At 28.0% G+C, this 14,298-nt stretch overlaps 1 protein-coding gene and 1 long non-coding RNA gene across 21 annotated transcripts in view; one reads left to right on the top strand and one right to left on the bottom strand.

Annotated features, from left to right (window-relative positions):
- The window catches only part of LOC119604301 (peripheral plasma membrane protein CASK), a 172,931-nt gene that overhangs the window by 10,255 nt on the left and 148,378 nt on the right, over positions 1–14,298 (bottom strand). For all 20 annotated transcript variants that reach the window (XM_037956840.1, XM_037956841.1, XM_037956845.1 and 17 more), the window contains 4 exons: positions 9,745–9,864; positions 9,563–9,685; positions 7,171–7,278; positions 4,098–4,273 (listed from right to left, as the gene is read on the bottom strand). In XM_037956840.1, coding sequence (XP_037812768.1) covers positions 4,098–4,273; positions 7,171–7,278; positions 9,563–9,685; positions 9,745–9,864 — 527 coding nt within the window. The remainder of the gene's footprint in view (positions 1–4,097; positions 4,274–7,170; positions 7,279–9,562; positions 9,686–9,744; positions 9,865–14,298) is intronic.
- LOC119604304 overlaps positions 1–14,298 on the top strand; it is a 100,511-nt gene that overhangs the window by 72,838 nt on the left and 13,375 nt on the right. The gene's annotated exons all lie outside the window — the stretch shown is intronic.

Genomic DNA, 14,298 nt, shown 5'->3' with positions numbered 1-14,298 from the left:
GTATATTAGGGATATAACTATTGATATTTGTTTCTCATATTAGAATTGGCATAGCATAGTCGAATAAAGCATTGAAAAATATAAAAAACCACAAAATTACTTTTTAGCGGTTGTTAAAAAATTTCACGCACTAAACGCAATGAAGTTTTTTATTACATATTTTCAATTATTTAGGAAGAATACCTTTTATTCCTTCCTGCGGATATACTTCAAAGAAAATTTTAAAGAAGGGAAGTATCCCTCACACTTGCAAAAAAAATTGCAATAATTTATATAATGACTCATTCATAATCGCTCAGCCCAAACCGTTCATGGTAAAATCATTAATTTTTGGTGTATACACATACATATATGTATGTATGTAGATCCATTACGAAAGGGTCTTTTGAAACTCGAACGCCAAGAATTCCGAAAAATTATTTATATCGCGTTTCGACTCGAAATGAAACTTTGACCCACTGTAATTAAGAAGTTCTTGTTGAAAAATTGTGTCTAAACTACACAGAAAAAATTATTTTTAAAATATTTTCAATTAAACGATTAATCAAAAATTTTAAAAGGGTTCAATTCATTTTGTATTTGATTCATAAAAATGTATAATCAAATACGTATTTAACAACAACAAAAATAGAAAAAAATACAAATTTTGTATACGAAATCAATTATAAGTAGTAATTGAATATACAATTTTTGTTATAGGTTGAACTTCAAAAAATAAAATAATTGAAAACGAGGTTTTGGTAATTGAAATCGTTTTTCAGTTTTTTCTGTGTACATATTATGCAATAGTACCAACATTGGTAGAAATTTCATCCCGATCGGAAGACATCGGAGTCAAAAGTGGGGTCACCTGACACGAAAACCCCCCTTTACATACATATGTTTGTATGTATGTATGTATGTATGTATGTATGTATGTATGTATGTATGTATGTATGTATGTATGTATGTATGTATGTATGTATGTATGTATGTATGTATGTATGTATGTATGTATGTATGTATGTATGTATGTATGTATGTATGTATGTATGTATGTATGTATGTATGTATGTATGTATGTATGTATGTATGTATGTATGTATGTATGTATGTATGTATGTATGTATGTATGTATGTATGTATGTATGTATGTATGTATGTATGTATGTATGTATGTATGTATATACATACATATAGGCAATTCCATGAAAAGGTAAACCAAGACAGAAAAAATAAACTTCATTGAAACTTGTTTTAAAATGTTTTAAAGAGTAAACGAAATATTCAAATTTTACTATCTAAAAGTATTTTTAGCTTATTACTATTTTTAAAGAGAAAAAATAATGATTTTAGCTAACAATCTCTTTGATTGAGTTTTAAGAACTTATAATGAACTATTTTCTCTTAATTAACGATTAAATTGTGGTACTTGTATTAATGCAATTATACTTTAAAATTGATATTACAACAACAATGAACAAGATCCATGAGTCAAGAGAAAATATAGAGTTCTCTTAACGGTATTTTTTTGATTTGATTTGGATGTTATTCTAAAGTCACGTACTTGGTGCAAAAACATTATTTTTCTTCGTAATTTCAATATAAGCGGTTCCACGTTTATCAAAATAAAAGTTTAAAGCAAAATATTTGTCACTAACAAATATTGATAAATTTTGTTAAAAAATTTAGTATAAAAAAAATTATAAGCCCTTAAAGTCCGTCACATACTATATTGTAAGTATATTTAAATGCAACTAAATGTATGAAAATAATGGGGAAAAGTAAATATGATATTACAAAGAAATGGAGAAAGGAGTTTAAAACGAACGCAGAAAAATTGAAGCAGTACAGAAAAAAGGAGGTTGAAAGGCAGCGTGTCTATAGAAAAAAGTTGTCGGATGCAATCAAGAACGATGAAAAGCTTCTCCAAGAAAAAAGAAGAAAAGATCGCATTCGACAACAAAAACGGAGAGAAAAACTAAAAAATCGAGTAAACCCTGAATCTTTTTACAAGTGTAAACAAACTTTAGGTAAAGCTGTAAGAAAAATAGAAAGAGTCTTACCAATAGACCTAAATAAAAAAGTCGTAATTCTTAAAACTTTGTACAAGAAATATGAGGAGGCCACAGAATGTGTAGAAGAAGAATGTCTTGACATTGTTGATAGTATATAAATAGTCAAAAAATTCTACCTTCGTGAGGGAATAAGTGTACAATCTCCAGGCCGAAAAGACACCATAATTTTTGACGGCAAAATAGTTGCCAAACGCTTTATGCTCTTGACAGTTGCAGAATCTTACCAATTATAGAAAAGAGAATACTCCCCAAATAGTGTTGGAAACTCTTTGTTTTATCAGTATCGACCTAGCTATGTACAACTAATAGACAAAATGCCGCACAATGTGTGTGTTTGCAAATATCACACAAATTTTGCTTTTTTGTTAGAGTCCTGTGCAAATGTTATACCGACGTTTCCTAAAACATTTGAAAAGTTCTTACAAACTGTCTGTTGCAATGTATTGGATGAAAATTGCATGGCCGAAAGTTGTGAGAATTGCGTGCGAGATATAGAACATGATTTAATACCAATAAATTTCCGTACAAAAATGGACAAAAATGTAACATGGAAATATTGGAGAAAAGTTGATAACCGCTTAACGTTAAGCTACACTATAGCTCCACTGGCAGAGTTAATTTATGAAATAGAAGTTCAACTGCCGATTTTCAAACTTCACAGTTTTATAAAACAATGTCAGCAAAGATATTTTAATAACAAAAAACTTAATATTGCAGGTGATGAAGTGGTTCTTCAAATAGATTTTGCTGAATACTATCGACTGATTCATCAAAACGAAATTCAAGATGCTCATTTCAGCTATAAACAGGTCACTATTATCACATGCGTTGCGTGGGTCTTTGGTCAAAGTGAATCATTTGCTTTTATTAGCGATAAATTAACGCACAACAAGTTTGATGTGTATTACTTCATTACTAAAATTATCCATCAAATCCAAGAAAAATATAAAGACATTTCATCCATTTTCTTATTCTCCGATGGTTGCGGCGCCCAATTTAAAAACAAATTTATTTTGAAAAGTATACCATCTTTTGTAGCCGAGTTTAATTCCAAATTTTTAGAATGGAACTTCTTTGCCACATTCATGGTAAAGGCGTCGTTGATGGTATAGGTGCTATAGTCAAAAGAAAGGTGTGGCAAGTTGTAAAAGCCAATAAGTTTATATTGTCGGATGCTTATTCATTTTATGAATGTGCACATAGATATGTGGAAGGAGTTAATTTGATGTATGTCGCTGCGGAAGAGATCGAAAAGTTCTCCCCTTTTCTTAATCAAAGATGGGAAAATATTCATCCGATTCAAAATATAAAAAAACTGCATTAATTTTCATATCATAATAATGAGTGCATAAGTGTTTCTCGAACTGCATATTCAGTAAGAGAAACAATTAAAATTTAACTCGAATATAATAAGCTAAGTTGCTGGTGAAAACTCAGTTCTTATTTACGTGTTGTGTTATAAAAAATTAATTTAATTCATTATCGTTTTTATTGAATACAAATGTTTTATTTCTTTATAAGTTCTTTTTAAATTTTTATATACTTATGTTTCCAAAATATATATTTTATATCTTAAGAATATATAAGAGCAGAATCTGTTGCGTACGATGTGTCACGTACGATATTAAACTTTGTTCATAATAAAAAAAATCAAAATAGTTGTTTATTTTAAAATTACCGAATATAAAGGCTAAATATGTCCCCTAGTGTTAGAAAAAAAATAATATAGGAAACACCTACACAATTCGCAGATTTTTGTATATTTTTACATGTACCTCAAAATCACTTCCGTATTACGTCACGTATGATATCCCTTTATTTTGTCCTATATTTTAAACAATAAGGATCCGAATTGTATTCATTTTTGTCCACATAGAGAACCCTCTGAATGGAACATAATGACATAATTATTTTCCAATTACTTCTGTTTTTCCAAATTTTAAACAACTCTATAGGCGTACAAATGTCACGAACGATGGTATGGAATTGCCCATATGTATGTATATTAATATATTACCATTAATCGAAAAGTTTACTTACATCTGCAATGTTTTGTAAAGAAGGCGCAGCTATAAACACAACATACGGTGTAAATTCGGAAGTCCGTAATATTTTTAAAGCCTGTGGTTCTACATCAAGAATTGCCATTTTGCCTTCAGTGTGTATACGTCTAATAGTATCTAGTTTTGTGCCATACATAGCATCTTCGTGTGTACCTTTTAAGAACAATTACAGATAATTATGAGCGTATTATTTATTTAATGTAAAAGAACATACATATACATACAGTGAATCAATTAAGTAATTTGCCTATGTAAAATTTTATAAATTTTAAGAAAAAACTTTATCTGAACAATTATTTTTAGCAAAATAGAGCAATTTGTTTGTTGTATTTTTTAAGGAATATCTTATATTTTAATTTTCTACCATAAAAAGTAAAATCGTGATATTAATTAACGAGATTTTTGATAATATGTGAACGTATTGTTAATTTTCAAGGTCAATAAAGTATTTTGCTTTTTTAGGTTTTTTGTTAATTTTTTAATATTGCTGCATTTTTTTATAAAATTTTATATTTTTATTACTCCTATGTATTAGAATAACATTTTTTAGATATTTTAGTAGTGGAACGACTAAGTTTGGACATTTCTTAACCGATTTATTATCCTATATACCTATAAAAATTTTTCAATATTTGACTTAACATGAAATCTATTGTTTCTTTGATTTAATTTCGAAAATAATAAGTAATTTTGAATTGGATACATAATATATTAGGAAAATCTATAGATTATAACAAAAATAATCTGGGTTTTTGGTCATTTTGTATTGATAAACAAAAACTACATTACGGAAACCCCATCTATTTGGGGAGTACTGTGTGAATTTTATTTAGAATTGTATAATATTGATTCTTATTCAATAAAGCTAACACTAAGTACCATCCTAGCCACTCTAAGTATGGGGATATCACCGTATACCACTATAGAACTATTACATGCTAGAATCTTGATATTCTACCTCATATTTTGAATGCATTATTTTATGAATAAAATACAGTAGGCGTAGTTGGATTTGGATAGTTATTCTTGATTTGGGTTCTAACTATATATAAGTGTATGTATTAGCTGAAAAATATTGCTTTTGTGGATCTTAGGTGATGAGAACCGCCTCTATTTGTAAATACCTAAATTAAGTATTTTTTCCGTACCACACGATAGTTTTGTTTCCAAGCAACCTAAGGTCTGTTTAGAGGTCTAAATTTAAACATAGTGTTTTTTTAAGTTCGTATATGGACTTTGGAGAAGATAAATGAGGACTTCAATGGTTTTTGCTTGGATACAAGTCGCTGTCCTTTGGCAGTTAAAGATTTTGAAAGACAACTCCGTGCGTTTTTTAATAATTCTTTGTGTTATTACATCAATTTCTATATTTTATATTTTTTAATGATTGATTAAACATCTCATAATTGAATTTCATTGATTTATACTTGTTCTAAAAATATAAACTAATTTTTTATATTGGAATTGCCTCATTATTTCCCTTTAAACATTTTTAACGCAAATAACTACATAGTTTCACACAATAAGGATATGATTTTTGAAAATTACAATTGAAAAATACTTAACACATGTCCTTTTAACAATAAATTCCAAAAAGCAATTAAAAAATAATTTGAAAAACCCAACGAAATTAACTGGAAATTTCAATATGCAAAATACTTTATTGACGTGCAAATTCTGATGAAAAATAATAAAATGCAACAACAAATGCACCAACATTTTTATTTTAATATTTTTTTCTTGGTTTTCCCATTCTACACAATCTCTATTTTCAGTTGGAAAACATAAATTTACTTTTTACCTGTTTTTTTTTTTTTTTTTTTTAATTTTTTTTATGAACAAAAACCAAAATTCTCTTAAAAAAGGTAGGCAAAAAACTTAGTTGATTCACTGTATGTATGTAAATAATAATCAAGAACTAGTCCTGACTTGATTGTTAGACAAAGATATTATTTATGTATGTACATGAGGGAGGCCCCGTTTATATGGAGGAAAAATAAGGTGTCGGTGTTCCCGACTAAAATTAAAGTTTAATTGATTATAAGATATAGTTTCTCAAAATTTTTGTCCTGGGGTCAATATTTGGCGAGCTGGTCTTTTTTTAAAGTTTTTATTATTTTTTCATATATCTTCCAAAGGAAAGATATTTTGGTATAATTTGAAATGCCCTTGAGAGAAGCTTTCAATGGCATATCAGACATTTTTGTGTAACAGTAATAGTAATCTGAATTTTATAATTTTTCGTATTAAATTAATATTTCAGTTAAAATGAAAAATGTGATTAATAATAGAATGAAACCATTTACCCCCATTATCTCAATGTCTGGTTATATTTTACCGTAAGGTTAAATTGACAGTTTTCGGTTAGACGATAACCGGAGTTGGTGTTAACGGGGGTAAGTGTTATATATCATTGTAAAGCTAATGAAATAACGCGTATGCTGATATACATATTAAGTATGTTAGATAAATATAGCTAGCAGACAACCTGGGACAAAATAGAGTTTAACATATTAAAATAAGATACAAAACATAACGAATTTCGAAAAATAGAAAAAAACCATTTCGGTAATTGTATGATTTTGTAATAATTTTGGAGTTGTATAGAAATTTGTGTTATGTCATTGAAATCGTCTCCCAAAGACCTTTTATATGATACTAAATTTTCATATCGTTTATTTGCCAGAAATGTGAAAAAAATCATAGAAACCTTAAAAAAGGACCTTTTTATCCTTTGATCCAGCTCACCAAATACATCAGCAACTTCCATTTTGGGGCGACCCTAATGTACCTATGTATGTATGAAAATTTTTGAAAATTTGGTCTTTATTTTCTATTTACAATAATGTGGACAAATGCTATATACTATTTTTAATAATTTTTTGTATTACGGAATATGATAATTTAACGGAGGCTATAGGCTATTTAAATCCAAAATTTTATTTTGATTGTACATTTATTTTTGTAGATATCACCGATTAAAAATTGTTCGATTTTGGTTTGGATTTGGGTTCAACCTTTACGCAATAATATTTATTTTACACACTTACCGTATTCTAAGTATTCATTAGCTGCAATATCGGCCATCATTTCATCATGTGATACAAAGTAATAACTCCGACCATTTTCTTCATCCGGTTTAGGAGGTCGTGTAGTATCTGCATTAATAAAACACTTTTATTATTAGATAACGTAATTTTATAACTCTTAATCTATAATATGCCTTACATTTTACTAACACACTAAGAATCAATGTTCTATTTTACGTCTGTAATCATAAACTAACCTATCGTTAGAAATCGATGTTTTAAAAACAAAACTAATATAATATTTATTTTTTTAATAACTTTCAACAGATCGACGGATTTGAAAAATAAAACCTAATATATAAAGTAGGATTTAATATGTTTCTCGTCGGAACTTAAACTAAATTTTTATTATCGAATAAACGTGATAATTTGAGTTTTAATTTTTACGATAACAACAACAACGAAAATAAAAGACATTTTTAAAAATAGACAAAACAACATACATATGTATATGAAAGACTCATATGACCCGAACCCGAATTCTGGTTTATACCATTCTTGTAGGAAATAAGCGATATGTATATCGTCACACAGCGTTTTAGAAACTTTTATTTCTGGAAATAAGTCTTTATCTCTGAAACTATTGGATATATCGCAATGAAATGTTTGGAGCTCAGGTGTTTTCGAGTGGATTGACAATTGTAGGTGATAGAGGGGAGAATGGGGGCCAGTGGGTAGCCCCTCAAAGTTGATTACCTCGGGTATTTTTTTTTTTAAATTTGCCAAAAATCCATTTATGATCTGAATGAGCTGAAATTTAAAATATTACTACTCCTTGAGAATATCTAAATTTAATTTTTTTAATATCCTCTAATTTCCTGATAAAATTCTAAATAAAAGAAAAAAAAATGGTTTATTCTCAAAAAAGTCCCGATATTCGTTCATTGATAAAAACAACTTATCTTCAGGACTTTATACAAGTTTTATATCATCCGGAAAGAGAACTTAATGTAGAAAATAAAACTTGGCTCATTTAAGCGCTATCTAAACTTGGTCAATTTTGAAAAAAAAAATAGATATATGTTCCTTAAATATATACAAACTATTTTTACTTTCTCACGGTAAATAACGCTATATAAAAAAACTAATTTTTTGTAACACATTTTTTCCACTTTAGGAATTTCGGTAACGGTTTTATTTTAGAAAAAATTGGATCAATATACATATGTCTAAAATTATTATTTTTTATATTTCTATTTTATGATTTTTGAAGTTTTTCGTAAATGCTTTTCAATTAAAAGATCTGTTATATGATATATCTATTAAAGTTTAATCCTTTAGTCATTACGTTTTTTTGTGAAAAAAAAAAACGAAATGCACGTAGGAACTAGCTTATCCCCAATAATACGTTTAATTTTATTAAAATTTTTAACTTTAATTAAATCAGAATTCCCATAAATAAATTTTGAAATGCTTATACATATATAAATCCTATTATTTACCCAATTTTACGCACAACTTTTCACTACCTGCAGTTATCGTCTAACTGGTAGTTATTCTTCCAGTTATGACAATTTTTGTATGAGAACTAGACATTGTGAAAATGGGGGTAAATCAATTTTCGGCACGTGTTCCCGTTATCCGATTGGCCTAAAATTTAATATCCGTTAGTTTTAGACTCTAATAAGCAAAATAAGACCCTTTCAAACAAAATCGATATTGCCTTTAATGTATACTATTTTCATATCCACAGATAATTTGATTTAATTTTTTAATATTAATTTTTTTAACCACTTGAGAATATATAAGAAAAATATTCTCCATAGCCCATGTGAAGACAATCGCACGATTATCAAATCGCATACGATTTGAAGATCGCTCAATTTATTTAAGTATGTGTTGGAGTTCGCGCGTTTTGTTTGCGTTTAGTAATTTTTCTAAGTTGTTTTCGAAACAATAAAAAATAAAATAAAAAGGAAAATCGCCAATAAAAACGAAAACAATTGAAAAAATTATGAGAAAAATCCAAGAAATAATAAAACATATGTTTTGTGCCACAAAATAAAAAGGAAAATCGGCAATACAAAAGAAAACAATCGAAATTTTTAATTATCAGTAAAATTCAAGACTTTTTTGAAATTGTTATTTTTAAATATAATTATTAAAAAGCGTTATCAGCTTTCATCAATACTAAGATTAATTTTTCAATCATTTGTTTAGCTTTTAAAATCGCAGATTAAGCAAAATTCATTAGTTCACTTTAGTAAATGTTTGAGATTTGAAATAGCCAAACTTCTTGCGATTGTGATCTATCACACCTATTTTGCTATTTGATTTCAAAATCGCCAATGTTAGGCGAAATGCGGTTGTCATCACATGGACGTATGTCTTTCTATTTAACTATTTTACTTACGGGGTATAGGATAGGCATATTTATCTGGATATTTAGAAATTAAAGTATTTTTGATATGACGTCGGCCCACACCATGAGCCCCTAATAAAACTAAAGTTTTTCGCTGAAAATTTGGATCTCCGACTAAAAATATAAAAAAATTGTTTGTTAAAAGTATTATTTATATTTTTAGTTACACTTACCTGGCACTTTTACGACCTCCTCATAGGTAACCAACTCCAAGTTATCAAATATACCACTATGTTTTGCCAGATACTTGTCACGACATTGCTTCTTCTTACGACCAAATATTGAGCAATTAACTAAAGGATATGAACATATGTAAAATTTAAATTGTATAGTAAGAAAACAGTTTACAGAAAAGGTCTGGGTGGCGCATTATAATTCATGCCAAGTACATGCCACAAACTTAATATTACAAAATAAAAAGTTAAAATATTTACATATATACAATTAAATAACTTATACATATATGTATTTATATTTTACAAGATACATGCAATTAAAAAAATATTTTAATAAATCATTATGCATATATAATATTATTACTCATCTTATCATATTTAAAAAATATAACGAAATTTGCGTAATTTCATAATTTTAAGTTCATGTACTTACTACAAATGCTTTTTTATAAAAAGGTGAATTTTGGGAAGTGTTTTTAAATACGCGTCGCGTTGGCATTTTAAGAATTAGTTAACGATGTAAAACCCTTAAAGGGACTTTTTGCGAGACGTGAAGAAAAACTACATATCGTTAACTTAGCACGCAAACGCGACAAGTCCTATTTAGTAAATTTTAAATGAATTTTTTGAATTTCTTTTATTTGGTAAATGAAGGTATAAGATTTCTGATAGCCCCTACGAAAGTGGCCATCGGAAAACAGTTTAAACGGACATAAATATGTTTTTTTAGGCAGTAATCGTGATTAAATTTTGAACAAGATAACTTTATGTATCCTCAAATTATATATCAAAGTGTGGCGAACATTGATCGTAGTTCCGATATTAGGTCTCCTGCTGAAATTTCTGTAACACTCACAAATGCCTTAAAAAAATAATAATTCTAAAAATTCGATATAAAAAATTAAAAAATGTAAAATCTCTTTACTAATTTTTATGAATATTGGTCCCTAATAAGGCTCATTTAAGAAAATTACTATAACGTTTATAATTGGCTTAAAAATACCAATACTTCGATAATCAGGTTTTATAGAAATCAATCTACTACATTTCACGAAGATAGTGCAATATTTGATCATATGGCCAATGTCTGGTTTGATTCTCAAGATGTAATTTTTATGTTCTTTTTTGGAAGTTATTTGGATGTAAAATTGTAGTATTATAGAATACAACTAATTTGACTTAAATAATACATATTAAAATTAACAAGGGTAATAGACACATTTAATATAGAAGTCCAAAAATTAAATTTTTTTAACTCATAAAAATTTTAGAACAAAAAAAATATATCTTCAGCATTAAAAAAATTGGATTTTTTTCGCTTCTTCGGAATCATTAAACATAACTTCCTCAGGAGGTAAAAAATTCACTTAGTGTTACTTTATAAGTGGTGAATAATGATCTTCTTTTGGAAGTGCTTCGTTTATTTTTGGTGGGATGACACGATTATTTGAACCTGTCATTTCGAAAAGGGCATGAGTAAATTAATATTAACTTTTTAAGAGGAACAGACTTACATATTTATTTGTCCATTACAAATTATATTCTCACCTATTTTACCGAGCAGACCAGAGTCTCTGGTGGAAATCGAAATAGATAAAAACCAACGGGCGTATGGTCATGGTCACCATGCTCAGTAAATTAAGTTAGAATATAATTTGTAATTGTTTTGTTATGGACCAATAAATACTTAAATAAACTAAAATGAAATTTTTTTAATTTGTTTCAGCGTCATTACTAGACTTAAAATATTTGGGAATGGTCATAAAGCAAGGTCAGTTAAATTTTGGGAGGGGTAACAAAAACAAGTTTTTGCTTTTTATACAGTGTGTGTGAGTCGTAAATGTATGTGAATATTGCGTAAATTTTTATCTTATTTTCGTTTTTTTTTTTTTTTTTAATTAATTACAAGTAATGTGCATACAAATGAACATAGAGTGTTTTTTGTTATTGAGACATATTATTTTCTAATAATTAACTAAATTAGCAAATAAAAATTTTGATAAATAACACTGTGATACAAAAGTGAACAAAAAAATGCAGGGTTCTCATATAACAATTATATTTTGTTATAGTCCATCGATTACGAATATTAGTAAATATTAATGAAATCTCGATATTACTAAAGTCGTAAATTTAAAATGTAAAAGTTTGCTGCTTTTAAAACGATTTTCTTGACATATTTTAATGACTTATATATGTATGTATGTATGTATGTATGTATGTATGTATGTATGTATGTATGTATGTATGTATGTATGTATGTATGTATGTATGTATGTATGTATGTATGTATGTATGTATGTATGTATGTATGTATGTATGTATGTATGTATGTATGTATGTATGTATGTATGTATGTATGTATGTATGTATGTATGTATGTATGTATGTATGTATGTATGTATGTATGTATGTATGTATGTATGTATGTATGTATGTATGTATGTATGTATGTATGTATGTATGTATGTATGTATGTATGTATGTATGTATGTATGTATGTATGTATGTATGTATGTATGTTTGTATGTATGTATGTATGTATGTATGTATGTATGTATGTATGTATGTATGTATGTATGTATGTATGTATGTATGTATGTATGTATGTATAAAGACACGTGATGACAATGCAATGGAGTTAGGTTTGCATGTTGTTATAGTGGAAATTCTAAATGAATTTTAGGCGGTTATTTCGTAAATTCCCTGCGTTGAACGCATCACATACACTTCACATTCAAAAGTGAACGTTTTATCAAAAAAAGTAAATTTTACAAATCACTTCGTTATTGCGTTGGGTTATCTCCTTTAACGTCTGCATTGTGTCTTTAAATTATTGTGTCTTTAAATTATTAATCGCATATACAAACCAATTATCAGAATCACAAACCCTTATATAATATAAAAATACAGTCCAAATGACTGAAAAAAATAGTTAATTTGAACAAGACCAGTTTTTACGCTATTTAAGCATTAAACTGTATTGGAACAATTAAAATACATTGTGGTTGATGGTATTAGTGTTAGACATACGATTTAACATAAAATATTTCTGAAGGAAGCTTTTTCTTCATACGGAGCTACTCGATCGCATATTAGGTGAAATCTGGATTCCATCTTTATTGATACATTGGAGCACCGTCGCCGAGTTCTATCGATATTACAATGGAATGACTTTAGCTATTAGTGTACTAATTTCAGAGAAGCGAGTTCCATTGTAATATCAATAGAAATACATACCAATTTGCGTCCTTTCCCGTGCGAGGTCGAGTAGCTCCAATACCAAAACTTTTCCATAAAGATAGCTGTTACATGTACATAAGAGTGAACATTTCCACGTAAAAAGTTTATTTTATTAATTTATTCAATAAAATTTCAAACCGAACGCTTGAATAAATTATGTGTTCGATTTGAAGTTTCAAGTGTGTATTTTTCAGGTGATGCGTTTTATAAAATATCATTTTCTATATATTTTTCACAAATAACGAAGCTTCTTCACTTGTTTCAACGCAAACAAACACCTGTCATAATGAAGTGTTTTACAAAATACAAATTTAAAAATTGATAGGTGAAGTGAGGCGTAGGGATTTACGAAATTAGGCCCTTAAACCAGTTCCTTGTAGGTGAACAGTATTCTTGACATTATAATATTACGTTCGAATTTTAAAATTTTAATTCGAAAATTTGAAGTTATTTTAAAAATGTATACACAGGGTGTTGGTTTGTGAATTTGTTTTAAAATTTCAAACAAAATTGGAAAAAATTAAATTTGTTTGGCTAAATAAAAAAACTGAAACAGCTAACAAATTAACCTGGTCTGCAAGAGAAACCTTCGTTAAAAAAATATGTTAAAGAATTTAAGATATTGCCACGTTGAATCTACGCCTACATTCCATTTTTCCAATCACGTCTAGTGTTATTCTTTTCTCGGGCTATTTCAAAGAAAGCTTGTGGGTTTATAAATATCGAAAATTCAAAAATTACACAAAGTGATGTATTTATCATCAAGGAAACCTTCACTATAAGTAACAAAGTTAGCAAGAAGTCTTAACAAAGAGGTCCTACAAATGTAGGGCCATAAATACGGAAACTTATGGAGGATGAAGTATTTACAATAAAGCTTAATGAAGTAGAAGATGAGGACGTGTCGCATTTGTAGATGTTTGTCATTTTTTAGGGGAAAACAAGGAGCTGAAAACTATAATGAAAAATTAATGGACCGCTCTCTGCATATTTTAAATGAAATATGTCACTAAAACGTAATTTTTTGGCTTCAAAATTTTACCTGATAATCTTGGAGCAGTATCAGATGAAAAATTCGAAGGGTTCCACCAAGAAATATTATAACAAGGAAAAAGATACAACGGATTTGCCGTGAAACATCAACGAATAGAAAAACAAATACAAAGTAATAACTTATATACATATGTATGTACATTCATACATCCTTATAGTAAAATTTACTTGTTTTTGTTGTTGTTGTTGTTTTTCTCCTGTTACAAAAAGTCTCTTTGCAGCTATTTTTAAAATTTTACATTTTTTTCTTAAACA

Source organism: Lucilia sericata, unplaced genomic scaffold (assembly GCF_015586225.1).
Source record: "Lucilia sericata isolate MDLA Ls3-8-SP2 unplaced genomic scaffold, ASM1558622v1 Contig000381F_arrow, whole genome shotgun sequence".
Classification (NCBI taxonomy): Eukaryota; Metazoa; Arthropoda; class Insecta; order Diptera; family Calliphoridae; genus Lucilia; species Lucilia sericata.
The sequence above is the reverse complement of the archived record's forward strand: the minus strand, read 5'-3'. Positions and strand labels throughout refer to the sequence as shown.